This window comes from Phyllostomus hastatus, unplaced genomic scaffold (assembly GCF_019186645.2).
Source record: "Phyllostomus hastatus isolate PE091 unplaced genomic scaffold, TTU_PhHast_1.1 phas_scaffold_182, whole genome shotgun sequence".
NCBI classification, from domain to species: Eukaryota; Metazoa; Chordata; class Mammalia; order Chiroptera; family Phyllostomidae; genus Phyllostomus; species Phyllostomus hastatus.
In genome coordinates this window covers 329,186-352,728 of record NW_025334013.1, presented here as the reverse complement: position 1 = coordinate 352,728, position 23,543 = coordinate 329,186, and the positions used below count along the sequence as shown (strand labels likewise).

Sequence of the window (23,543 nt, the reverse complement as noted above, 5' to 3'; positions counted from 1 at the left end):
GCGCACTGCGGCCTGTCGTCGCTCCCCACCTCACTCCACGGTCTCAGCTGGGCCGCGGGCGTCTCGGGGTCCCCTGCCTTTCCTGAGGGTGGCTGGGCGGGATAGCAGCAGGGCCCAAAAGGAGGCAATAAGGCAGAACCCAGAAGCCTCATGGGGGGGCCTGGGGCGGTGTTGATGAACACTGGCTCCTGACACCCCTGTTCCCAGGCCCGTCCGCCCTTCTCTGGCCTGCAGTGAGGCTCCGGGCAGGAGGGAGGGTGGAGGCCAACGGGCGGGCCAGGACGGTCTGGGCCCTCGGGGGAGCCCAGCCCTGCGCTCCCGTGCTCAGTGCCCTCCTGTCCCCCAGGCCCCCGAGTGACCGTGGCTCCGAGGAGCGTGGCGGTGTAGCCTGAGGCTTTCGGCTCGTGCGCAAAGGGTGATGGGGGAGGCAGGCACGTGCTCCAGCCACCGGGTGGGATCAACGGTTTTATTGCAAAGCAGCCCAAGGCCATCAAGTGCCTCGGACTGGCCCTGCCCTCCCCCCGCCCTGAGTGGGGGGAGGCTCTGTCTCACGCTCGTGCACACCCACATGCCGGTGCAGGCAGACGTGTCGGTGCAGGCGAACACACGAAGCCCAACACAGACACACTCCTGTGTGGAGGCGTCCCCCGAGGCATCACACGTACATGGATACACACGTAGGCACGCGCACATGCCAGCGCGCACGTGCATGGGCGTGCTCACCACCATACACGCGAGCACGGGCAGTCGCGTCTGGAACGGGAATCCAGAGTGGTGGGGGTGCTCCTCTCCTCCCTGCCCCCAGCTCCTTGAGAACCGGGAGGCCACCGGTAGGCAGGGCAGCCGTACTGGCCAGGGACCCTGATGTGCTGGGTGCCCTAGGCCTGCCTGCCAGCCCTTGGGCTCTGATACTACTGCTTCCTGGGCCCTAGGCTTTGCTCTGCTGGCCAGGGAGACCCTCTGGCGCTGGTCTGGTGCTGACCCTGGGCAGCCAAGAGAGCCCACCGCTGCTACAGCGCCCAGCTGAGACTGTAAGTTCAGGCTGGCTCAGCGTCAGGAGTCTTGGCAGACACACACTTGACCTAACTCTTCAGCTGAGACTCGTGCCAGAGCCCCGGGAAGCACTGCCGGCTGGGCCCCTGGGCGTCGGACGTCACGGCTGCAGTCACTGGGCAGCTGGTTGGCCTCCGGCTCAGGGTGGATGGCCACGGGCTGGGACCCCAGTGCGCGGTAAAGACAGCGGCAGCCCAGCAGCAGGGCGAGGGCTGTGGCGTCGAGCAGCAGCTCCAGCAGCTCCAGGACGGAGAGGACAGATGAGCCGAACCACAGGCTCCAGAGGCCGCCCATGGCTGACAGCAGCTGCGGCACCTGTTGGCATTGGGGGGCCGTGAGCGGCGCCTGGGGCCTCGTGCACGGGCGCACCCCCGTGTGCAGGGCTGTGCAGGGGTGGTGCCCCCTGTGTCCGGCCAGCCGCTGCCCCGCCCTGGCCCCCTCACCGAGTACACAGGCGTCTCGTCCACCGTGCGGTAGTTGAGCTCCTGGTAGAAGATGTTCACTTTGGCCACGTTGCTCCTGGGGTTGGGCAGAGGCGGGCGGGGCTGGGCCCAGGGCCTGCACGGCGGGGCCCCTCCCTGGGGGCACTGAAGGGCAGGGCTGGAGCGGCGAGGGACCCGGTCGGGACTTGCGGAGGAGGAGTGCCCCCTCCTGGGGCTCGGGCTCGGGCTCCCGGGCCTCTGCTTGCCCAGCTCGGCCAGGATCCAGTCCTGCACACAGAAGGCTCCCTGAGGCTGCCGCTCACCCCAGCCTTCGAGGCACTGCCGGGTGGTGTACGGGCAGGGACCCCGGGGGCAGAGGCTGGTCCAGGCTGGGCCCTGTGGGACCCGCACCCCAGCCCTCAGGGCACTCACCCTTGACTTGGAGGAAGGCCACCTGGAGGTTCCCGCAGAGAGCTTGTAAGAAGACTCCCTAGCAGAGACAGACCCTGTCAAACCCCTGCTGTGGCGCCCAGGGTGGTGACCCCTGACCCCAGTACTCCCCACTCACCTGCAGGGCCTGGGGCAGCGTGAGGTGCAAGGAAGCTGGTGGGTCTCCAGTTCTCTGTAGAGGCGGTAGAAGCAATGGCCTGGGGAAGGGGGTCAAAGGTGAGCCCACTAGGAGCGACCCAGGGGTGGCGGGGAGGTTTGCAGGCTGACAGGCAGGCGGGTGTGGGTGGGTGGGCGGGCGGGCGGTGGGCTGGGCTCACCCCAGGCTGGGTGCGTCGAGGAGCTGCAGTACGGAGCCCCGGGGGGCAGGGGGTAGAAGTAGTAGCCACAGGAGCAGGTGTCCAGCATCAGCTGCTGGAAGCAGGACACGAGGCAGGCCTGCAGGGGCGGCAGGGGCCGGCGCTGGGGTCCAGGGGGCAGCCATCCCTCCCCTCTCCCCTCGGGCCGTCCACCTGCCGCCTGCTGCCCTCCCCGGCCGTCTCCCACCCACTCCCCGCCGCACCTGCATGGTGTAGGAGCTGTTGTACAGCAGCGGGACTTCCGCGTCCCGCACGCCGTCCGTGCAGTCGCCGTAGGGGCTCCCCAGCCGGTGCACTTCATCCTGCCGGGAGGGCGAGGCCTCAGTCCCACCGAACCACCCTCGCCTCGCCCGAGAGCCCCAGGGCTGGGTGGGGCGTCGGGGTTGAGGGCTGGGGTCCCTCCTCCGCCCCCCGGGGGGCCGTGGCACCTCTCGGATGCGGATGGTGGTCTCAGTCCCTGGGCGGATGCTGAAGCCTTGGTGCTCCAGGAAGGGGGTGTGGTTGCGCTTGTGAACCATGACCTTGATGCCGGCCTCCGTGGACAGCAGCGGGAGGTGGTCCTGCTGCTCTGCCCTGAGCACTAGGCTGATGCCTGCGCGAGACGGGGGTGGGGGGATGGGGGGGTGAGGCCTGGCGGGCAGCAGCGCCCCACCCGCAGCCGGCCCCGCCCGCAGCCGGCCCCAGCCGGCACTGACCGTGAGTGATGCCCGCGCGCTGGGCGGCCCACTCGCTGTTGAAGGTGTAGCAGCTGCCGTAGACGGGGTGGTGGAAGGTCTGGAAGTGCCTGGAACCAGGGGCCACGCTCAGAGCAGCTCGAGCCCGAGCGCTCTCAGCCAGGGCCCCAGCCCGCCTTATCTCCCTAGGGAGCTGTTTGCCCTGGGCCCCGTGGGCGGCACCCAGGCCCGGTGGGTGGGGCCGAGGGGAGCAGCTGCAGCCCCGCCCCCACTCACTGGGCCTGGCAGTCCTGGCTGTGGTAGCGGCAGGAGTAGACGAAGTGGTCGCCGTGGCTGTGGTGGCTGTCCTCGCGGTCCGCGGGCAGCGCAGCCAGGATGTTGACGTAGTGGAAGAGGTACCAGGCGCGCACGGCCTTCACGCCCGACGAGTAGGCGCGGTAGAAGCAGTCGCCACCAGTGCTGTTGCACTGGGGGAGGGATGCGAGCTCAGCACCGGCCCCGGCCCCGGCCCCGGCCCCGGCCCCGGCCCCGGCCCCGCCCCCGCCCCCCGCAGCGCTGCGCGGCGCGCTCACCAGCCTGAAGCCCACTTCGTTCTGGCGGTCCAGCCTCTGCAGGCGGACTGTGCGGTCCAGCTGGAAGGCGGGCTCTGGGCCCGGTGCCTGCGCACGGGGGGCGTCCCCACTGTGGCTGAAGTTGAACTGGTAGAGGGCGTAGATGTTCTCGCGGGCAAACTCGTCCAGAGCCTGCAAGGCTCGGCGCGCCAGTCTGGGCCTGCGAGGGAGCGGCGAGGTGCATCAGAGTCCGCCGGGGTGGGCTCCCCCGCCCCCCGCCCCACCACGCCCCGCCATCCGTCTCCTGGGCATCACGCCGAGCTTCGCCTGGCTCTTCATTTTCTCTCTTTTTCATATTTTTTATTTTTAAAAAGATTTTATTTATTTATTTTCCAGAGAGCGGGAAGCAGAGGGAGAACGAGAGGGAGGGAAACTTCAATGTGTGGTTGCCTCTCGTGCGCCCCCTGCTGGAGACCTGGCCTGCACCCCAGGCCTGTGCCCTGGCTGGGAATCAAACCGGTGACTCTTTGGTTCTAGGGCCTGCGCTCAATCCACTGAGCCACACCAGCCAGGGCCCTCTCTCTCTTTAAAATTCTCACCTGAAGGCATGTTTTTATTGACTTTAGGGAGACGGGAAGGAGAAAGTAACATTGATTAGACCTGCAACCTAGGTATGTGCCCTGACTGGGAATCGAACCTGCAAGCTCCTGGTGCACGGGAGCAACACTCTAACCAACCAAACCACCTGGGCAGGGCTGCTTCTTCTCTCTTAACCCCCACCCCTAGGGGGCGGAGGTCTCAGAGGTCCCTGAGGGCATCAGGGGTGGGGAGAGGTGGAGTCCTCCACAGCCCGGCACCCCTGGAGCGGAGCCACAGGCTGCAGAGGTGAGGGGTCAGGAGCCCTGGTCCCGCCCCCAGCCCGCCCTCACCGGTGTGGGTTCAAGTTGCACAGAGTGACGGAGGGGAAGAGCCTCCGGTCCGAGTGCACCGACATGGTCAGGATGACGGGGTGGCGCCAGTACTGCTCGAAGAGGAGCCCAAACTGCCAGTAGAGGGCGCCCAGGGTGCCCAGGAACAGCAGCCCCCAGAACGCCTTCCTCAGGTGGTTCTGGCTGCAGACCAGGCGGGTCGCGCCGTGCATGGTGGCGTTGGCGCAGAAGAAGGTGAACAGCTCCTTGAAGGAGCTGGGCAGCTCCAGCAGCCCCTCCCTGGCCTCCTCGTCAGGCGGCGGCGGCGGCGGCGGCGGCTGGGCCTGGGGACACTTGCAGGTCCCGGGCCCCTCACCAGCTGCTTGGGCCATGGCTCCAGCCTGCGTGAAGATTCGAACTTCAGCAGGGCCTGACCCATCCGGACCCCCACCCAGGCCTCTCTACCCGCCCCCCACCCCTGGTCCCGCCAGCTGGACTTCCATTCTGTCCCTGGGAGAGGGACAGTTGTCCCGGGACAGCTGTGCCCTTCGGCCCTCCGGTGGCATGGCCCAGCCGGCTGCACCTCGAAGGCCTGTCCGCGCTAGGGCCGGACCTGCAGCTGTCCCGTCCCCGCTGCACCCAGCCAGACACCACCCGGCCTCCCCGGGCGTGTCTTATCAGCGCAGAGCGCAGCCTGGGCAGTGGGGGCAGGGGCAGCAGGGGACAGCGCTGGGGCCCTGCCCAGCGCTGTTTGCAGGCTGCAGGCTGGGTGGCTCCCTGCTGCCACCCACCCCCAAGTGGGGCAGGGGTCACTGGGCAGGAGCAGGCCAGGCGACCAGCTCAAGGTGGAGGCTGTGTTGTTTTGGTGGGCCCAGAGCCCATGGCTGGGGGGCCTGGGAAGGCCCAGCAGCCAGCGTGGCCATGGTGGATCGCAACTGATGGAGCGGGGCTGTCGGCCACATCTGGGCCAACGGTCAGGCCTGCGTGCTGCTCAGTGTTGCGGGCTCAGGGTGGGGCGCGGTCCTCTGGGCTGAGTCCCTGGGGAAGCCAGGTCTGTGGGCCTTGGGCTTCAGGAAAAGTGGGGGGGGGGCAGTGCTGGGGACCTGAGGCTCCAGGAGGTGGAGCCGTGGCCTGCTCGGTCCCCAGTCCTGCCCTGGAGGTTCCGGCGTTCCAAGACCCAGGACCTCCAGGCCCCAGGTCCCCCAGCGCACAGGGATGTGGGGCAGTGACCAGGCCAGGCCTGCTGGCCCTGGTCACGCGCCGAGTCACTGCACGGGCTCCTCTGGACTTTCCACACTGTCCCCATCTTGGTCTGAATCACTAGGGCTCCTCATAGCCCAGCGCAGCCTGCTGAGCTCTGGCCCTGCCCACCAGCAGGCGGGGGTGGGGGTGGGGTGGGCAGCCGGAAGGGCGCTGAGCCAGGGGAAGCCTCTGCTGGGTCTCCGCCAGCCCCCCCACCCCCTGCCCGCGAGTGAAGGTGTGCCCAGGCAGGCTGCTCCCAAGTGCTCTGGGAACGAGAGTGTCTCAGCACGCCACCCAGCTTTGAGGGACCCCAGGTACAGGGCGGGATGGGATGGGTGGACCTCCCCGCCCTGTGGCCTCAGGCTTGTGGGCCCCCGGCTAGCCTCGCAGCCCGCCGGGAGCACCCGCCACCACGGGTGCTGAGGATGGGACCCTCGTGGCACAGAGCTCTGCCCACACCTGCGTCTCCACCCCAGGCTCGCCGGGAAGGCAGGCCCCTCGGCTGTGTTGCAGGTGAGCCGGAGGAGGCTCCGGAAGGTGCCTTCCGACTCTGGTGACCACGCTGTGCCCGCTGCCCCAGGGGAGCAGCCCGGAGCAGCCCCTCCCACGCCAGGGGGGCTGCAGGGCCGAGGGCAGCCCTGGAGATGGGGTCTCCAGGGCCACTCGGAGCCTCCAGGGCTTCCGGAGACGGGGCCGCAGACGCACCAGGGCGAGTGTGGGCACTCAGGATCCTGACGCACTTGAGGCGACAGCAGGAGCAGGGTGCACACCCATCACACACACTCGCACGCATGTGAGCACGCACATGGGCAGGGGCTGCCTGACGGAGGAGGGCTTCGTGCCTGCCCAGCCCTCGCCCCTGTGTGCACACGCGTGCACACGGGTTTGCGGTGACATGAGGGACGAGGGACACACCCCTCCACTTCAGACCAGGGAGGCCCCAGGACATGGCTACCGTGTTGCCCCACGTGGGAGGGGGCCCACCTCAGGTACCTGTGCAGGTGCCTCCATTCTCCCGCGGTAGGTGGCCCGACGGTGGCAGCTCCGGCAGGTGACAGAGGGATGTGGCCCAACGCTGGCTGGCCAGCCTCCTATTTATGACAGGCTGGCTTGCAGTGAGGTGCTGGGGAGGTGCCAGCGGCCCGGGGCAGCCCCGCCTGCTCTGGACACGGAAGGGGAAGCCTTCGGGGACAGGGATGGGGTGCCTCCCCTGGGTGAGCCTTTCCTGCCCAGAGCCCTGGAAGCGAGGCCTGCAGCTGTGACCCCGACTGGGGACCAGGAGTTTCAGAGGGACGAGGAGGCGGCACTGGGCGGGGACCCCCTCGGACGCCGGATGGGCACTGACTGAGCAGACTCTCCGACCCACGAGGCTCAGGCCCCTGAGCTGAGGCCCCTGCGCTCTCCCCGCCCCCCGCAGACCCCGTGCGCCCGGCTCCCGAGGCCCCGGCGCCCGCTGCCCGGCCGCATCGCCACAGCCCCGATCACTCCGCCAGCTCTGAGCGCAGGTGTTTGCGGCCAAGGGACGCTGCCGGGCGGGCGGCTGGCTCTGCTCCGGGAGCCCAGGTGTCCACAGGGCCCGCTGCCCGACCCCCCGGACGGGTACTAATTGTGGGAACCACCTGGGGCCTGAGTGTGGCGTGGCCCTCGGGGACCCAAGGGCTCTCGGCTCGGCCTCCCCGTCACACAGCAAGGCCACCCGGCCCAGCACCCACCAAGATGCCATACGCGACACCCAGACCACACCCTGCACGCTCAGGTGACCCATTACCCCCAGAGGTGACACGCCACACACCATGACCACACACAGGCTGAGACCACACACCACATGCTAACAACACGGCATGGTCATGGCCCCAATCCCATGGTCTCTGAGGCTGAAACCCTCGGCCTGAGGGTCGTGGTGTGAGGCCACACGGTTGCTGAAGGTAGGACAACCCAGTACCCCTGCCCCCAGGACGCCCCACCATCTCTGGTTCCACTGGGGTCCCAACATGTCCCCAGGGTGGCCCAGAGGCCTCACCCTGTCCGATGACCAGAGCCTCAGCGCGGTCCCAGGTCGGAGGAGTCAGCTGCGGCCCTGCTGCTCCCGCCCTAGGTGTCCCCCCCCTCCACAGGCTGTGTGGTGGTCTCGGGTCTGAGGACGTCCGGAGAGGGAGTCACGCTGGGGAAGAGCTCACCCGGACTTGCCAGGGTGTGGGTGTGAATCACGGCCCTGTCACTCGCTGGCTGTTACCTTTCCCGGATTACTCAACCGCTGGGAGCCCATTTCCTCGAGTGCACAGTGGGGCTCAGAGGTGGGAGCAGCTGACGTCGCCGCCGGTGTGCCGACCCCTCCCGGGGCCTGCCTCGGAGCCTTCAGACGCAGCCAGGGCCTGGGTCATGTGACCAAGGTGGCAGGGGGGTCACACTGCCCTGGGGGAGGCCTGTCAGCAGAAGAGGACGGCCCCAGACCCTCTGGGTAAGTAGACCCGGCGTAGTAAGGTTGCAGACCCCGGCGAGGGGTCTGGAGAAGGGCCGCAGCCCCTGAGGGTCCTGGTCAGCCAAGGGCAGCTTGCAGGGAGCAGGAGCCTGGGGCTCCCTGTGGGTGGGGGCTGGCGACGGGCAGGCACGTGCCTCGTGCTGGCAGTGACCCCTGCCCCCTGCGGGACCGAAGTCAGAGCTTGTCTAGGCAGAGGACCCAAACCCTCCTTACGGCTCCTAGGAGGACGGCTTGCTTGGGGGCCCAAGGTCAGCGGCTGGGGCCACGCCCACATCTGGGCCACTGGGGAGGGGCCGGGGCCTCAGAGAAAGGCTGGGCCTGGGGGTGGAGAGGCCAACACTTCCAGGCTGAGTGCCTGGGCACTGGCATTTTGTGGGACCCCTCCAGGTTCAGCGTCCTCCCCCGCAGGGGCTGCTCAGAGCTGGCCTGGGGGCGGCGTTCTGATGCCACAGGAAGTCTGAGCCTGGGCTCTGCTGGCGCTGGGCTTCCTGGAGGGCGCAGAGGCTGGCCCCTCTGGGGTCCCTGCCCCGACCGGCGAGTGAGGGCCTCCCCAGCGCCACTGCGGAGCCTCTCTCCTCCCCAGGCACCGAGCACAGTGTCGGGCAGGGGTTCTGGCCACCACAGAGGGGTTCCTGGAGGTGACCCGAGCCGGCCAGGATGGGCTGAGTGTGTGGTGTTGTCTCTGTGGGGCTCGGGGTCTGGCCAGGTGTCTCCTGCTGGACTTCCTGTCGCCTCCAGGCTGTCTCTTGGGGGCCCGGGCCAGACAGCCCCTGCCAGTCAGACGTGACGGAGGCTTCCCGCTCCTGCCCTGGGCAGGGGCCTCGGCCGCAGGACGGGGCACGCTGTCTTGATTCTAGCCCTTTTTGGTTTCCTGGCAGCTCTCACAGCACAGAGGGTGGGCCTCTCATTCAAAGTGCTCCGGAGCGGATGCCACTGTCCCCTTCTTGCAGCTTGGCCATCTGCCGTGCTCGCTGGCGGGAAGTCCCTCCCAAGGGCAGGCCCCAGTCTCCCCTGCCCCAGAAGGCAGCTTTGGAGTGGAAAAGGTCTCAGTCACCGTGAGCCACCATCCTTGCTGCCCACACGCGTCCCCGCTGCTGAGGCCACCAGCTGCATGGCCAGAGGACTGGGTGGCCTGGGTCTTGCTGACCCCAGGCAGCATCTGTGCATCTGGTGGGGTGAGGCTCTGGGGTCTCTGCAGGACCCACCAGCCACCTCTGTCTCGGCCACCTTCTCCTTTGGGGGGCAACTGGGGTGCTTGATGAGCAGCAGGCCAGTGGCTGATGCTGGGGGTTCTGGGTGGAGCTTCCTTCTGCAGCCTTCCCTTTGAGTACTCCCGTGTGAGGAGGCACCCCTTTTTTACAGAGACAAACTGAGGCCCCGGCCCCAACTGTCACTGCCTGTGCTCTGCAGGTGTGGGTGGGCGGGTGCCAGACACACTGTGTTCGAAGCCCTGGGTGCCGGGGGGTGGCCCCCCTTGCGTCACTTTCCCCAAGCTAAAAATAGCTGGCCCCGCCCTGCTCGGGGGAGCACTGAGGAGGAGGACAGGAGTGGAGGCGAGAGGCTCAGATGTTTTCTGGATGCGGCAGCAGGAGGCAGAGCCTGGGGACCACCCGCCTCCAGGAAGGAAGCAGTGATGTGCAGGCAGAGCAAGTGGGCTGGATTCCCAGGGGCTGACTCGCCCGGTGGCGGGCTGAGGAACAGTGAGCAGTCAGGCTCTCCCAGGGCCCAGGGCAGTCCGGCAGCCGCCACTCAGACCCGGTCCTGGGGTGCTGGAGGTGCCAGACTTGGGCAAGCGTGGCTGCCCACCCGCCCTCCGCCCTCCCAAGGTCATGGCTGGGCCTGCAGGTGCTCGGTGTCCACTGTCAGGGGTCGTGCGGTCAGTCAGCCCGGCCTGAGAGGCAGGCGGGGCTGCCTCTGTGGTAAGGGTGCAGAGCGGGGGTTGGAGCACAGCCATGTGGCCGTGAACGGGGATGGCCCCTACGGGTCTGTCCAGGCTGACGGCCACCGTCTGCCTCACGGTCCATAGGCAGCATCTATCCTGGCACAACCCGTAGAGGACGCCCCAGTCTGGGACGTAGCCCTGTCCTGAGCTGCCCCTTGAGGGTCTGTGGTGGGCAGTGCACTGGCCCACCCAGCCTACCACTCCCCAGACATCCGCTGTCCCACCTGCACCTGTCTGCCATCTTCCTGCCCCTCCAAACACTCCTGCATGGCAGATGTGAGGTGGAGGGACCTCCAGATGCAGCTGTCTGGGAACAGTACCGTCCCCTCCAGACCCCCACTGTGGCCTGGTCCTGGGCCTGACTGCCCCTTTGCCTGCTTCAGCCCCACTCCCACGGCAGGGTGGCCAAGCGCTGCCTCCCCCAACTCCTAGGGCCAGGGAGGGGACCGTGGGAGCGGAAAGGGAGCCTCAGTGTCACGTCCACTGCTGCATAATGTCCCTATTCATGGGCAGGGTGGAAAATTCGGTCGGGAAACAGGGGAAGTATTTTTACGAGAATGGTTCTCCCTATGGGCAGGGGCTGGGCAGGCTTGCTAATGGCAAACTCCACCTGGCAAAAGTTCCTGCGGAGACCCGACACCAGGTGCCCAGGACTTGACTCTCAGGGGCCCTGGGCCAGTTGGGTCACTGATGGGCCGCGCGGGGGGCCTCTGTTGAGTGGGCAGAACTCTTGAGAACTGGGGCCCCGGCCGGACTGGGCCGGTCCTTTGGGAGGTGGCGAGTGGGAGAGTCGGCTCCTAGTGGTGCGTGACGCAGGGCGGGGCTCACGCCGGCCGCCGCGGTCACCCTTTATCTGGGCCTTTCTCTGGATGGCACACACCCACTCGACTGGAAGCCCCTTGGCCCTGAGTGTTGGGGTGAAGAGACTACGGGGTCGGCACCCGGGACCACTTCGGGCAATGTCTGCCCCCGGCACTTCCCGCCGGGCGGGGATCCGGCCGAGAGACGCCAGGGAGGGTGAAGGAAACCTGACTACACCTGCGGAGGGGCTCGGAGTACATCCCCGCGGAGCTGCCCGCCGGCGCGCACGCGCCGACTGTTCCCACCTCCCGCGGCGGGAGGCCCCGCCCCGCGCAGCTTCCCGCCAGTGCGCACGCGCCAAGTCCCCACCTCCCGCGGCGGGAGGGAGCAACGAGACGGTAGCTAAGTCCTCCCGGCCGCCTAGAGCGGCCGCCTCAGCGAGCAGCGCACCGGAATCGGAAATGAGGATGGCTCCGCTTCGCGAGCGGCCATCTTGGAAGCTGAAGAGGTTGAGGCGGCTGAGGCGGCGGCAGCGGTGGCGGCCCTGCGGCGGTGCTGCTGTTCCGCGCGGGCCCCACTCTTCGCTCCCTGCTCCAGCCTCGACCACGGCGATCCTGAACGCGGCGGCGGCCCACGCGCGGCGACGGGAAGAGGTAAGTGCGCGCCGCGGACCTGCGCCGGCTCCTCGGCCGCGCGTCCCACTCGTCGGAGCCGGCTCGAGTGGGGCCAGGGGACGCGGGGCCTCGGGGCCCCTAGACAGTCCGTTCCCGTCCGATTGGCCGCTCGCGGGCTCCGGCCCGGAGCTTCCGTGCGCAGAACCCGAGGTCGGTTACGGCGGGGCGCCCGGGGATGGTCCTGCGGCCCACTTGGGCGTGTAGCCGGCCGGCACGGTGGGTCTCCCGCAGAGAGGACCTGCTGGCGGCGCCCTGCCGGGCCCTTCCAGGACGTGCCGGCGGCGGTCTTGGGGTGGGACCGGGTGCCGGGAGTCCGTTGGGCTGGGGGCGGAAGCCTGCGGTCGCTTCGCCCTCAACAGTTGGCACCGCGAACTGCTTCCCAAGTCCCCGGCGAGGGAGGGTGCCCGGGCTTGTGCCCCCGGGGGTGACAGCCGGGGGGACGTTGGGCCGGCGAGGGGGGAGGCGGGGTCGGCGACTCCGTCCCGGCAGCGGGGGTGGGACTCGGGCCCTCGACCACTCCTCGCCCGCAGCCCCCTCTTCCCCCCGGCCGGCTCCCCTGGCCGGGCGCGCGCGGCCGCGCTCTGTCCCGGCCGACGCCGCGCCGGTGGCCCTCATTCGGATGCCGTTCCCACCGGCCTGGCGCGCCGCAGCTGCTGAGCGGCCAGGCCGCGGCGCGGTGGGTGGAGCTGCCGGCGCCGGGGAGCCCCTGCCCGGCGCAAGGCGTCGTCCGCTCCCCGCGGCGAGACTGGGGTGGGGGTGGTCCAGCGTCAGGGCGAGGGGGCTTGCGGGCGCCCCGGACTGCAGGGCCCGGCGTGCGGACGGCTGGAGCCCGGGCCGGGTGGCCTGCGCGTCCTGGCGGCCCCGGTCTCGGTGGCAGGCGGGTCGCCCCGTCCCGCGCGTGAGGCGCCGAGACCGCTCTGAGCCCGGGGCGGGGGTGTCACGTGCCCGGCGGGTCCGCGGGCCAAGGTCCCTGCCACGCCGACGCCCGGACGCCCGGCCCCGAGCGGCGCGTCCGCAGGGTGGCGGAGGTGGCCCGACGGGCAGGGGCAGTGGACGCTGGGCGCCCGGCCGTCTCACCGGGCCGCCCGTTGCTCGGCTTCAGCCCCAGCTGCCCTTCTTTCCCCCACAGCAGCCTTCCCTTCCCTCGTGTAGACACCTGCGGGGCTGGGCGTGGAGGGGCCGGGGGAGCCGTGCCCGAAGCCCCCGGGGTCCTGAGGAGGCCGAGCAGGCAGCCTTCCCTTTGAGTGAGCTGAGCGCTGGCGTCGTGGACGGGGCCCCTGAGGGCTGCGGCCCTGGGCCCAGAAGGGGAGGGAAGCTGGGGCCCGGCTGGGCCCGGCCGGGGTCACGGCCCGGTAGCTGTGCTGGCGTCGCCCAGCCAGGTGTCACGTCTGCAACAGAGCGTGCTCTCGGGTGAAGGTTCAGAAGGAGCGGAGGACTGTGCTGGCTCTGCTCCTGGGTGTTGGCCCAGGTGAGCCGCCTGGGCGGGGGCTTGGGAGCAGTGCGGTGGGGGGCCGTCCCGCCCAGGCTGGTCTGCAGCTGCTCCCGGCACCCCGGGGTCTCTGCGGGGCCTGCCGTGCACCTGCACTGAGTGGGGCTGCGCTGCGGGCGGCCAGGGACGGGCAGTGTGCAGGCTTCTGACCAGGGGGGCCTGGAGGCCTGAGAAGGGGGTTTGGACCTCAGACACTGCCTCGGGGGCCGGGAGGTGGGGGAGGTGCTGGCCTTTTCCTGTTTGGCTGTGAGGGGGTCTCGAAAGGTGGTGATCAGAGCTCAGTGACAAAGTTGAGGCTTCAAGTCCAAGATGGACGGAAACGGGGAGACACCAGCAGCCCGGAGGCCAGTTGGGAGGTGCTGTGGTGGTGACGGGAAAAGCAAGGGGACCCTGCGCTGGGGTGAGTGGGGGGGGCATGGGCAGGCGTGGGGCAGGGTTTGAGGGCGAGGGACCAGAGCCAGCAGCAGGGTGGGCGGTGGTGCAGGCAGGGGCCCCGTGAACCCACCAAGCTGGATGTCCAGTGCGGTCGGTGCTCCAGGGAGGGCTCAACCAGGCACCGGGCAGGAGTCCGCAGACGCCTCTGGCGAGGCCCTGTGACGGCGGAGGCTGCGGGGGGAAGGAGCAAGCCCGGCTGTCCCTGGGGGACCGAGCACGCAAGGGCTGAGAAGGGGCAGGCGTGGTGGGGGTAGGTGACTCAGGTCTGGACAGGCAGGGAGGTCGGGGGCAGAGCGCCTGGCCACCCCTGTCCGGAGCTGCGGCAGGGTGCATTGGGACTGCCGAGTGGCAGTGTCGGTGGTGTGGGGGTGAGCGGGTGGGTGTGGCTCCTCCTCCGAGGCCCACCCCCAGTCTGCTGCCACGCACCCTGGATGTGCCCTTCGCCTTCCCGTCCCTGCACACCCCGCGTGTCCCCCAGGTTTCTCTCTGTCGTGTGCAGGCCCCGTGGCTCCAACACCTCAGTGTTAGCGGCACGACTTTCTCACCCACTTTAGCTATGAGACACTCCGGTCGGGTTGGAGCTGTCCTGGTGCCTGTGAGAGTGGGGTGCCCTGTCTCCCCACCGCCACCCCCTCTGCTTCTGGAGCAGAGCAGAAGTGACCCAGGCCACGTGCCTTCTCTTGCATCACGGCCATTGCTTCACTCCTGGTCCCCAGCCCTTGCTGCTGCCCTGCACTGTTCTCTCTCCCCCATCTCATCCTGTCTGTCTCCTGCTGTCCCATCCGTCCTGCGCTGAACCAGCGCGGTGACCTTTCTAACACAAGGTCCGGTGCACCTCAAGACTCGGACCTGAGACCCTTCTGGAGCGCTGCTCGGCGGCCTGGCCTCGCTGGCCGGCCTTATTACCCCCCACGTGCTGTGGCTCCTGACGCGGCGACCCAGTGCTGTTCCTGGGCACAGCGCTTTCTTGGGCTTCCGCCTGGGAGGCTTTCCTTCCTGTTCTGCCCAGCGCCTGTGCCTGAGTCTTTCTAGGGCTCCCTGTCCCTTTCACGCACTGTGACAGTGGCGCACGTGCCGGGGATGTGACGGTGGGCTTCCGCGGAGGCTGCTGCAGGTGCAGCTGCTGCGGGTGCATCCGGAATGCCATGGTGTCCCGGAGCACAGAGCTGGAGTGGCGTGTGCGGTTGCCCGGGGTCTGCTCCAGCTTCCGACACCTGCACCCGTGAGCACCTGGAAGTGGATCAGGTCTTTGAGAAGCACAATGCATCTGAGTGAAGGTGGTGGCGGGGTGGACGAGAAAGGTGAAGCTGCCAGGCCCTTGGTGTCTGAGGGGGTGGGTGAGTCTGACAGCCCGAGGGCCTCGGTCCGGGGCCTCGGAGACGGGCTCCAGGGACGGTCTCAGGCTCTGGGCGGAGACGCGGCAGCACCGAGTCCTGTTCCCTCGTGAGTGTGTGTGTTCTCTTTCCACAGATGAGCAACAACAGCACCAAGAGAGCGCCAACTACAGCCACTCAGCGCCTGAAACAGGACTACCTTCGGATTAAGAAAGACCCAGTGCCTTACATCTGTGCTGAGCCCCTCCCGTCCAACATTCTTGAATGGTGGGGCTCTGCGTCGGCAGCTCCGTCACGGTGCTCGGGAAGGGGTGCCTGGCCCGTCTGAGGGGTCGGTAGGCGTTGTGAGGCCTGCAGACACTCACAGTGGGTGGCGGCCGGGACACAGAGCCTTGATCTTGACTCCTGCACTCCGGGTGGAGAGGGTCCCTCCTGGGAGAGGACTGGGTCTGCGGGGCCCAGCAGGGAGGCTGTGGTGCAGGCCTCACAGCTGCTGGAGGAGAAGCTGCATTTCTGTGCCTGCCTTCCCTGCTCTCTGCCTGCGGACTCTGGGGAGGGGCCGGCCCAGCCTTGGAGCGTGTGTGTCCGAGGGGCAGAGGCTCTGACCCCGCAGCTTCTGGCATTGGCCCCAGGCCGGTGGGTGACATGAGGGGACTGTGCCCTCTGAACATTCGCTTCAGAGTCACTGCTTTGCTGTGTCGGAGCGTGGGCTCAGGAGGCCGCGTGCCTCTGCAGAACCGTTGCCCTGGCCGGGTTTGCTGGTGATTTTGTCAGAAGTAAGGCGTAGGGCTGAAATACTAAGAAGCATTTTGTCTTTGAAGAGTATTTTACATTTTGATTTTTAATTTCTATTTATTTATTTTTAGAGGGGGAAGGGAGGGACATAGAGAGAGAGAAACATCAACGTGCGGTTGCTGGGGGTCATGGCCTGCAACCCAGGCATGTGCCCTGACTGGGAATTGAACCTGCGACACTGAGTATTTTACATTTTGATTTTTAAAAGTACTGCCCCAGCTGGTGTGGCTCAGTGGATTGAGGGCTGGCCTGTGAACCAAAGGGTTGCAGGTTCAATTCCCGGTCGGGGCACATGCCTAGTGAGTGTGAGAGGCATCTATGTTTCTCTCACACGTTGATGTTTCTCTCCCTTTCTTTCTCTCTCCTCCTTTCTTTAGAAAAAACTAAGTAAATGAAATCTTTAACACACACACACACACCCTTAGCCTTAAAAGTACTTGAAATTTTAAAATTTGTTTTGAAGATTTTTATTTATTTATTTATTTTTAGGGAGGGGGAAGGGAGGGAGAAAAAGAAGCAGAAAAACACCAGCATGTGGTTGCTTCTCGTGCGTCCCCAGTGGAGACCTGGCCTGCAACCCAGACATCTGCCCTGACTGGGAACTGAACTGATGACCCTTTGGTTTGCAGGCTGGTACTCAGTCCACTGAGCCACACCAGCCAGGACTAAAAAAAAAAATTTTTTAATCTGAAGGAAAAGTATTGAACTGAGTTAAAAAAAATTCTCAGATGGGACAGGTGTTCAAGGGTTCTGGGTTCCCCTTTTAGAGCCCACAGACAAGGCCAGAACTGGCAGGTAGGGGCAGCTCTCAGGGCGATGTGGGCCTCAGCATGTGAGGGAACGGCAGTGTCACTGCAGAGCTCTCCCTGCCCCCACACGACAGAAATCAGCTGTGGCCCCGGGGCACTCTCAGGGACCCACTCCTCCCCGTGTAGGGTTGGGGTCCCCTGGTTCAGTCATTTGCTGGGAGGACCCATTGCTAAGGTTCAGCACAGTGAACATTTTAGTGGGGTGGGGCTCATAAGGACCTCTGCCTGGCACCCACCAGAATTCCGCCTGCGCCCCCCCCCAGGAAAACAGGCTTCCTCTGCACACCCTGCCCTGGCCGCGCCTTCCTGGGCGAGGCCTGTCCTCCGGGTGCCGCGCTGCCCGGACCTCACTCGGTGGCCCTGGCGCTGCTGGGCTCTCAGCACTTGGGCACTCTTCTTCTTCCGTGTTCTCGGGGTGGCAGGGGGTCGGAGCTGTGACACACGTTCAGGCGCCTGGTGCTGGTGCCTGTGCTCGGCTCCAAGGGCTGCTCCTGGTCCGCCGACACAGGATCTCAGCTTCTGTTGTTGTTGTTTTGTGAATAAAGGGTATCGAGCAGCAGATAGCAGGTGTCTGGTTTGCATGTTAACACGTGTGTGTGTGTGTGTGTGTGTCCACCTGTCCTGGAGGAGGTGATGGGAGGCACAGTGTGCCCAGCCGTCTTGTGTCACCTGCTGTCCCCTGCCTAGTGCACTGCACACCGGAAAGCACTACCTGCTGCTCAAGAAGGTCGTGGAGTTAGATTTTGAACAATTCTCAGTGGACGTTCGTGGTTAGGGAGGGCTAATGCCCGTGTTGGGCTGTGGAGAGAAGGGGCTCTGTGGGAACGTAGGAGACCGCCTCTGTCACACAGTGATGGAGCGTCGGTGGCACCAGAGCCCGAGGGGCTTTGAATGGCCTTGCTGGGTGGCCCTGCAAACCGCTGGCCTTGGAGTGACTCGGGTTTGGGGGGGCTTGCCCTCCCCGAAGCTGGCTGACTGCTCTCTCCCCCGCAGGCACTATGTGGTCCGAGGCCCTGAGAAGACTGCCTACGAAGGTGAGACCTCGCTCCGAGTTGGGGCGGGGCGGGCAGTGGTGCACCTGCACAGATCTCGCCTGTGAAAGGCGAGGTGTGAACGTAAACAGTGCCCTGTCCGCTTTGGGCTGGGAACTCACCTCAGTGACTCGCCGAGTCTGGGAGGGCCGTGCTCGGGTGTGTCCGTGTGTCTTGGGGACCGTCCGTAAGTGCTGGAGTCCCGCTGAGTCTCCGGTGCCTGTGGGGTCGGGGCTGCGTGAAGAGTGAAACGCGCCGGGCCCTCCTGCTGTTTGTGAAGGGCGGGTGCTGTCCCAGGAGACGGGGGTTGGCACCTCCCTCTGGGCGAGTCCTGCAGCCTCGGTGGGGCCCCTGGTGTGTGTGCACAGGGCCTGTCCTCGGTCACCTGGGCTCCCCCGCCCCCCCGGCTCTGCTGACTCTGGTCTGCCCGTGCCTGCCGGGGTCCTGGGGTCGTTCACAAAGTAGACCTGGGAGGTGTCGGTCAGCAAGCCCCTCGGTAGGGACATGAGTCGTGGCCGGGCCAGCCCAGGGCACAGCTGCGGGCAGCGCCATCAGCTTTCCAGCCACCGGGTCCCGCCTCAAGGTGGCCGGAGCAGCGTGTGGAGTTTGCATATGGTCTCACTGGGGGAGCGCTGCCCTCAGAAGAGAGTGGGAGAGCCCCTTGGGGCCTCAGAGTCGGCAGCTGAGGGGGAGGGGGAGGGCCCGAGCCCTTGCAGGTGCTCACTAGCCTCACAGGACTCCTCTGCTGCCAGGGTTCCCGCTCGGGGGGGGTCTGCCCCAGGGAATGCGTGTGCCAAGGCGGGTGTAGGGTGGGCCTGTTACTAGGACTGGGAGCGTCCCTGTGCCCAGCAGCTGGGTGTGGGCTTGCTGACGGCCTTGTCCGGGCAGGGTTCCTGGAGGTACGGCAAAGATGGCTTCAGAACAGTCCGCAGGTCGTGGTCAGGTGCTTAGTAAATACAGGCAGGTGTTTGAACAAACGTGGCTGAACCAGCTGGGAGTCCCCCCTCAGCTCAGCACAGCGCTGCCCTCTGCTGCCTTCTCTCGGCAGCGTCTCCTAGGGACCTGTCCGCTGGGGGTGGCTGTGTGGGCTCTGTGTCTGGGCCTCTGTGGACTCGGGGTGTGACTGTCCTCCCCCTTTGCCCCTCTTCTGGCTTCTGGGCACTCCGACCCGTCCTTCCCCGTCTCTCACCCTCCTCTCCCATGTCCACTGCTGTCCCTGCCCACTGCTGGGCCCACACTGTCCTGCTCTCTCTAGCTCAGCCAGTCCCTGCGGTTCACAGCTGCCCCCCCTTACCCAGCGCTGCCGCAGACTTCCGACCCTGGCAAAGCTTGTTGTGGGCACGCACAGGCTTGTACTGAAACTTTCATTTTGACATTTATATGGGAAGGCAGAGGACCCAGCCTCCACCCTAAAAGAGTGAAGTGGGAGGAGTCTTGCCTGCTGACTCGCGTCTGCAGGGGGAGGGGGGGATAGTGCAGGGCAGAGTGGCGGATGCAGGACTGCCGCCCCAGTTGGAGAAGCCGGCCTCGGAGGGAGGCGCCCTGCCACCTGGACCCCGGGATGCGAGCTGCCGGCATGGGGTCTGCACTCAGGGCGCCCCGCTTCTCCCGCCCTTGGGGACACCCTGAGGCCCCCCTCCGGCGCAGGCCCTCCTAGAACTCCCTCTCTGCGGTGTGGGGTGTGCGCTCGCAGCGGGCTGTCCCTCGCTGAGTGCGTGCTGTCCGCCCTTCGCTCCCGCACAGGCCCCCAGGGCAGCGGTGTCGGCTGGCTCTCGCCGGGGTGGTGGCTCCCTGTGCACTGGGCAGAGGGGGCACTGGTCAGCAGGTGTGCTTAGAGTTCAGTTTTCTCTTTCCTTCCCTTCCTTCCTCCCCTCCCCTCCTTTTTTTCTTTTCTTTCTTCCCTCTTTCCTTTCCTTCCTTCCCTCCTCCCCTCCTTCCCTCCCTCCTTCCTTCCTTCCTTTCTCTCCCTTCCCTTCCCTCCCTCCTTCCCCTGGCTGGTGCAGCTCAGTGGACTGAGCCCCATGAACTAAAACGTCGTCACAGTTTGATTCCCACTCAGGGCACATGCCTGGGTTGTGGGCCAGGTCCCTGGTGTGGGGGGTGCATGAGAGGCAACCATATATTGATGTTTCTCTTTTTCTCTTCCTTTCTTCCGTCTAAAAATAAATAAATAAAATCTAAAAAAAAAAGATTTTACTTATATTTAGAGAAAAGGGAAGGGGGAGAGAGAGAGAAAGGTGCGTGAGAGATACATGGACTAATTGTGTCTGTGCCACCCCCCCCCCCACCCCTGGGGACCAAGGCCACAACTCAGGTATGTGCCCTGATCCAGAATCAGACTGGCAGCCTTTTGGTTTGCAGGCTGCAGCAGCCCGGGCTCGGGCTTTTCTGAGTGGTCTTGAGTGGACGTGGGCGCTGAGCGCCATGCTGTGTGTCCGTCTCCCACTGGTGGGCTTGTCTGCCTATTGAGCTGGCTCCACAGGTGACCCTGGGAGTGGGAGGGGCAGTCGGTGTGTGAGGTGGCCGGGGCACTGCAGCCACATAGTTGCTGGCAGGCCCTACTCAAGACCGGCCTGGAGCCTGTCCCTGTGGGCATGTGGGACTGTTGTGTGCCGGTCCTGGAGGCAGGGCCGTGCCTGAGGGTGAGGGCAGGGCACCGCTCCTCTCTCGTCATTGAGCGTGCACACGCATGCATGCGTGCACGCCCACACCGCCAGTCTAGGGTGGCCCCAAGGCTCTGCGTTTCTGGCAAGCTCCCGGGGGCTGCCAAAGAGCAGGGGGGTGAGGCCTGGACGGGGTTGGAGGCGGTGAAGCCAGTTGGGCTCTGGGTCAGTTGGCAGGTGGGGCTGACAGGCTGTGCTGATGGAGTGGGTGTGACAGGGGTGGGGGACCCCAGACTTTAGTCTGCACAATGGAGAGAATGAAGTTGCTGTTTGAGGGAAGCAGCAGGAATCTGGCTTCGACCTTTTGGGGCAGTGTGGTCTGGACATGGGTCTGGAGTTTAGACAGGGGCCCAGAGGTCTGCCCTGCCACCTGGAGGGTCGTCACAGTCCTCCCGTGTCCTGTGGGTCCAGGTGAGGCCCCAGAAGTGCGGTCTGGGGGCAGGGCTGGAGGAGCCGGCGGCCTGCACTGGGGGGTGACGACAGGAGGCCTGAGAGGAGGCCTGAGACGCGGCCGCATCCAGTGGTGGAAGGCGACCTGCAGAGGCAGCAGGCCCAGCTGCTGCCCAGGGACCGCGTGGAGGAGGGTGCAGGTGGCAGGGAGCGGACGGTGTGCGAGTCAGGGCTGTGCGCTGTTAGTTTTAAGGTGGAAAGCCGGCAGGCTGGCCTGCTACTGGGTGTAGGTTGGTGGCGGAGCAGCGGTGCAGGACAGGGGACCAGGGGCTGTGCTGTGGGCAGGTGAGTATGACGTGGGGGACCTGGGGGCCGGAGTGGGGGTGGGTGCAGGCTCGAGACCCAGGAGCTGCTCTGTGGACTGTGACAGGCTCTCTCTCTGTTCTGACGCAGGTGGCTACTACCACGGAAAGCTAATTTTTCCCAGAGAATTTCCTTTTAAACCTCCTAGTATTTATATGATAACCCCCAATGGAAGGTTCAAGTGCAATACGAGGTAAGACGTCTCTGCCCTGCTCCAGAAGTGTGGCTGGGGTCGTGGCGAGTGTGCGCGCTGCTGAGTGGGCCCCTTCTTTGCAGGCTGTGTCTTTCCATCACGGATTTCCACCCAGACACATGGAACCCGGCCTGGTCCGTCTCCACCATCCTGACTGGGCTCCTGAGCTTCATGGTGGAGAAGGGCCCCACCCTGGGCAGCATAGAGACGTCAGAGTTCACGGTGAGGGGCAGGGAGCGCGGCTGGCGTCGGGGGGGCCCTGCCCGTGTCCCTGCTCCCCAGGCACCCGGAAGCGACCCTGGGCCCTGCGGCTCTTTGGGTCCCTTGGGGTCCTCCCAGCCTCCTGGGCAGCCCTGCGGGCTGAGGGCGTTGCCTCCAGGCGCGGCGCCGGCGCCGCCGTCTTGTCGACTGGGTTTTCCGTTGTGTGAGCGAGCGTCCGGGTGGTCATCACGAGCTGGTGCGGAGGCAGCCACAGATGAGCCTTTGTGACTGGACGGTGGCCTGTGGCAGCAGTGAGCGAGTCCTGGGTGCCCAGCAATGGGAAGACAGCAGCCGGGACACTTTCAGGCAGTTGGGGGGCAGCGCCAGGGCTGACACTTCCCTTCTCTTTCTTCCCAGAAGAGACAACTGGCTGCCCAGAGTTTAGTGTTCAACCTGAAAGACAAAGTCTTCTGTGAGCTCTTCCCCGAGGTCGTGGAGGTGAGCGTGAGAGCCGGCTGTCAGCTTGGCTCCCCGGGTGGGAGACACTCTGAGCTTCGGTTCCTCCCGGAGGAAGTGTGTCCTGCAGACAGAGAGCATGAAGGGGGGCCCGTGCCCGCACTGCGTTAGGTGCCGCAGATCTGCCCCCCGCCCAGGCGCTTGGGGACTGGGGGGATGGGCGGTTGGGTCTGGGAGGGGGCAGGGGGCGTGGGGACTGGGCCCGTCCGGACGAGGCGTGGAGCTGGCCACCTGAGCGCCGAGGTGCTGGGTGGACCAGGAGTGGGACAGGGTCCTGCCGTGGGGAGTGAAATGCCCCCGGGTCCTGGCAGCCGTGAGCAGGGCGGTGGGGCTGCCCGCAGTTCAAGGCCGTGGTGATTGGGCTCCTGGGGTGTGGCTCAGGCCGAGGCCTGAGGGGTGCAGCTTCGGTGATTGGCAGGTCACTCTCCCTGCACACGTGCAAAAGCAGGGCCGTGCCAGGGTTGCACCCACCAGCAGCCACCCATGTTTCGGGGGTCTTCGTGAGGGACCACGGGACCCTCCCCGGTCCCACAGGGTCTGGTTCACTTACGTACCTCTGCCTCTTGGTGCTGCTCTCGCAGGAGATCAAACAGAAGCAGAAAGCACAAGACGAGCTCAACAGCAGGCCCCAGGCGCTCCCCCTCCCAGACGTCGTTCCGGACGGGGACACCCACCACGGCCAGAACGGGCTTCCGCTCCTCAACGGGCACGCGCCAGGTGCAGGGCCACACCTCGCAGGGCTCCAGCAGGCCAACCGGCACCACGGACTCCTGGGCGGCGCCCTGGCGAACTTGTTTGTTATAGTGGGGTTTGCGGCCTTCGCCTACACGGTCAAGTACGTGCTGAGAAGCATCGCCCAGGAGTGAGCCGCACGCGGTGACCACAGAGGGGGTCGGAAACGAGGGACGCTGGGCCCAGGCTTGACACTGGCTGGCGGGACGCCCTGCCGTGCGCAGGGCGGACCCGCCGGACCCCTGGGTCAGCGTGTCAAACACCGTGGGAGGAAAGCGAGAGCAGCCGGAGTGTGTGGGGTGGGTCTGGTCCACGCAGACATGCGTCCCCGGCCCCTGTCCTCCCCGGGGCCTCAGGGTCTGCGGCGCTCGGGGCGAGGAGGAGGGGCCTCACGCTTTGGTTTTATACCACATCTCCTGTATCGTCTTTTGGACCTGTTTTAGTAAATCTGTTTTTCATTTTATAGATTTGGTCACTTAAAAATACAAAACTCAATGCCTATCAAACACTCTGTGTGCGTTCTTGGTCCAGGGGTGCTCCGACCCACTGGGCAGGGGCCGGTCCAAAGCTGAGCTCGTCCGTGTGGGCCTGGGGGCCAGTCCGCCGTGGGAGGGCCCTGGGGTCGGGTTGCGTCCCCTTAAGAGGGGAACAGGTGCCCCCCAGGAGAGCCTGGGCGCTGGCTCCACCGGAAGCTGGGGGTCTGCCCACGGTGACCACAAGGGGTCGCCCTTTGCCTCCTGACGTGGCTGGGAGCCGCGGGCAGAGCTGCCCAGTGCAGCGGGGCCTTGGCCCCCTGCAGGTCCTGGTGCCCCTGGGGCCTTGGCTCTGAGTTCCTTGGGTCCAAGTGGCCCAGGAACCCCCTCCTGTGCTGTGGAGGCGGGAGACACCAGCGTCCCCCGAGGGTCCCCCCCATGCAGGCTGGCCCTGTGCACTTGGGGGCTTCTCCCCCGCTCGGTCCAGACCGGGGGGCGTCCCTTTCACAACGGATCCACACCAGAGTTGGCCGGGCCTGGAAGGTCACATAGGACACAGAGCTTCAC

The 23,543-nt window shown here is 66.2% G+C and overlaps 2 protein-coding genes across 2 annotated transcripts; one reads left to right on the top strand and one right to left on the bottom strand.

The window, feature by feature from the left end:
- Positions 1–523: 523 nt before the first annotated feature.
- SCNN1D (sodium channel epithelial 1 subunit delta) lies at positions 524–7,089 on the bottom strand. The gene is made up of 12 exons (XM_045859357.1): positions 6,650–7,089; positions 4,436–4,815; positions 3,528–3,726; positions 3,232–3,422; positions 2,977–3,065; positions 2,710–2,873; positions 2,485–2,583; positions 2,243–2,360; positions 2,044–2,122; positions 1,908–1,965; positions 1,497–1,763; positions 524–1,368 (listed from the first exon to the last, which is right to left on the bottom strand). Exons 1-12 carry the CDS (start codon positions 6,665–6,667, stop codon positions 1,054–1,056), a joined length of 1,977 nt encoding a protein of 658 aa, XP_045715313.1. The 5' UTR covers positions 6,668–7,089; the 3' UTR covers positions 524–1,053.
- A 4,255-nt stretch (positions 7,090–11,344) lies between these two features.
- Positions 11,345–23,009, top strand: UBE2J2 (ubiquitin conjugating enzyme E2 J2). The gene is made up of 7 exons (XM_045859568.1): positions 11,345–11,531; positions 14,947–15,077; positions 17,408–17,448; positions 20,952–21,054; positions 21,138–21,276; positions 21,673–21,753; positions 22,353–23,009. Exons 1-7 carry the CDS (start codon positions 11,346–11,348, stop codon positions 22,635–22,637), a joined length of 966 nt encoding a protein of 321 aa, XP_045715524.1. The 5' UTR covers position 11,345; the 3' UTR covers positions 22,638–23,009.
- Positions 23,010–23,543: the final 534 nt, after the last annotated feature.